At 44.6% G+C, this 2,842-nt stretch overlaps 1 protein-coding gene across 2 annotated transcripts in view; it reads right to left on the reverse strand.

Annotated features, from left to right (window-relative positions):
* Positions 1-2,842, reverse strand: part of LOC106808651 (glycogen phosphorylase-like) — a 41,792-nt gene that overhangs the window by 7,418 nt on the left and 31,532 nt on the right. For both annotated transcript variants that reach the window (XM_014811457.1, XM_014811458.1), the window contains exons 9-10: positions 1,511-1,674; positions 911-1,025 (exon numbers count right to left, since the gene is read on the reverse strand). In XM_014811457.1, coding sequence (XP_014666943.1) covers positions 911-1,025; positions 1,511-1,674 — 279 coding nt within the window. The remainder of the gene's footprint in view (positions 1-910; positions 1,026-1,510; positions 1,675-2,842) is intronic.

Here is a 2,842-nt window from a genome sequence, read left to right on the forward strand (position 1 = left end):
CGACTGAGCCGCCCGGCTCGATCGCATGAAAAATCGCGTAGTGTGTCCACAGAGTCGCCCGACTGAGCCGGCCGGCTCGATCGCATGAAAAATCGCGTAGTGTGTCCACAGCTTTATGATATGACAGACGGTTTGTTTGTTTGGTTTGTTTAGCGAAGCATTACCGTTCCCCCTATAGTGAGTCTCTCTGTCTGGATTGTGATTATTTACAGGGGAAAAAATTAAAGCTGAGGGTTCCTGGAAGTTTAACTTAATGTTTCAGTGCACACTTAAGTTATGGTTAATAACTCATAGTTATACAAATGCTAGTATAAGCAAATGTTTTCGTTTTACTGAGGATTTAATGTGGGTACCATTGTGCATCGCATTCACAGTCATACCTCCCTAGTATCATTTACTTACGATTTCACATATAACAAAACAACTGTCATGGATATAATGGTTACGCACACATTACAGTAGCTCTGCGGCGTGCGGAACAACCCAGTGATTTCTTTACCAGTGCATTATTGAGGCAATTATTAACGGTATTGAGTAAGTTAACACTGATGTGAGTCGCTGTAGTGTGACAGAGTTGTAAACAGGACAATTTTACTGCCGGCTAATATCAGTGATTGCGAGCGTAGTGAGCGGAGCGAACGGAGCGCAGCGGTTCACGGCCGGGGGTCCAGGGACCTGTTTAAGGGATGATGATGATTTTACACATAGTTGTCTTTTAAATTAATTCTAAGTGTATCAGTTGTCATTATTTATAGATTGCTCATTATTTTGAAGGTAATTTTACACAAACTCAGTCATTTTTGTGACGGTCAGAAGGATGTGATTTAAAGCTGCGTGCCGGTCGGCCAACACCAGAGCCGGCTATTACCGACCGGCGTAGCTACAATGGTGGTGTGCGATTATTTCTCACCTCAGCGATGACGTCGGACAGGGTTGGGTTACATAGCAGCAGCCAGCGGCGTGGTGTGATGCCGTTAGTCTTGTTCTGGAAGCGCTCCGGCCACAGCTCATAGAAATCCTTGAATCTGTGTACAGCAAAATCACGTACAGGGAGCGTTTAAAGTTACTAACCTTATTGGTTCCAAGATTTCATTCTCATGTTGATTTCATTCTGGACCTCAGAACTCAGCATTAGTTTCATGCCCTCGTGAGGTGTGCTAGCCATGGTTCAAAGGTTCCGTTCATGATTTTTAAATAATGAATGGAATGTCACTCATAAGCCGGAACGTTCTTGCCTAACCCCTGCTATCCACACTACGCACAATCGATTAAAAGCCTGCATGTGATGGTGCCGTACATAAGGTGACAATGACTACTGTGTATGCTGTATATTTCGCGGTGGTTTAATTTTTGCCGCGTCACTGACCAGCGAAAACAACAACACGCTGTTCTTCACTGATTGGGGAATTCACCGACCGCGAAATTAACCACTCGCGAAATTGTCCGTCAAGTCTGAATTCGCGAAAATATCTGTATGCGAAAAATAAGGCGTATGCAGTATTCGACTTACAGGGAAGCCTTGAGGATTTCAGAGTGCAGAGCGGCGACACCGTTAACGGCGTGTGCGCCCACAATGCTGAGATGGGCCATGTTGATTCTCTTTTCTCCTTCTTCCTCCACCATCGACATGCGACGCATGCGGTCAAAGTTATCAGGCCATTTCTTGGCTACGACCTGCAAATTTCAAGGAGAGACTGATGATCAGGCAGTATGAACGTACATTAGCTCACAGCAGAAGACAACTGTGTGGATAATCACTTTGCCATCAGCTCCAAACAAAGACTCTACGTAGCTGTAAAGTGAGATTCGTAATTACTTATATACCACATCGTCTACACAGTTAAAAATAAAAGGAGCACCGGAAGACAATAACGAAGTATCTCACTTCACATTGAATTACAATAATGAATCTGACAGGACAAACCTAAACCAGCTATGTACCTGACACAACACCGGCATGCCTAATATTAGTGTTGTCAATCGGTTGTAATTTCGTAATCGATCATCGGTTGGACCCAAGTAACCGATGATCGGTTACAATCGGTTACTCGGGGTGGAGGCCGCCCGGCTCGATCGCATGAAAAATCGCGTCAAGTGGTCCGTTTAGCTGTACGTAGAGCCGTTTAGCTTTGTGCCCAACTGTTGACGGACGCACGCACGCACGACCATGCGATGCTACAAGCTGCATCTGACTTCGTCAGATGAGCTAAAAATACATACTAATTTGCAAAAAATAACTTCTGCTTTCATTTGTTTACTGTATTTTTCTTTTACAATATTCATTTTTAAACATGATTTCAAGCATTACATGCCCATCTTTTGTAGTGAAAATTTTTGTTGTCGAGTTTATTTTACTTTAAAATTACTCGTTTTGATAAAGGAAGCATGCTATATTTGCTAATGAATAAACTATCAAATTTTACCTATTCATCTCTTCATTATTCCGCCTCCGAGCAGTCCGGGTTTTTGGACTTCTACTGTGATAATGATTGCCTTAAGGGGTGGACACACTAGGCGATTTTTCATGCGATCGAGCCAGCCAAACGGCCGGCTCGTTCGCATGAAAAATTGCGTAGTGTGTCCAGTGAGTCGCATCGATTTTCGAGTCGGCCGGCCGAGTCACCCGATTCAAACATGTTTGATAATTATTTGAGCCGGCTGGCTGCAATCGCCTAGTGTGCCCGGATCTGCGATTGAGCCGGCCGATTGTACAATTCATCAGCCAATCAGCGTGCTGAAAATCCACAGAGTCGCCCGACTCAGTCGCGTAGTGTGTCCACAGAGTCGCCCGACTGAGCCGGCCGGCTCGATTGCATGAAAAATCGCGTAGTGTGTCCACAGA

This window comes from Priapulus caudatus, unplaced genomic scaffold (genome assembly GCF_000485595.1).
Source record: "Priapulus caudatus unplaced genomic scaffold, Priapulus_caudatus-5.0.1 Scaffold292, whole genome shotgun sequence".
Lineage (NCBI taxonomy): Eukaryota > Metazoa > Priapulida > Priapulimorpha > Priapulimorphida > Priapulidae > Priapulus > Priapulus caudatus.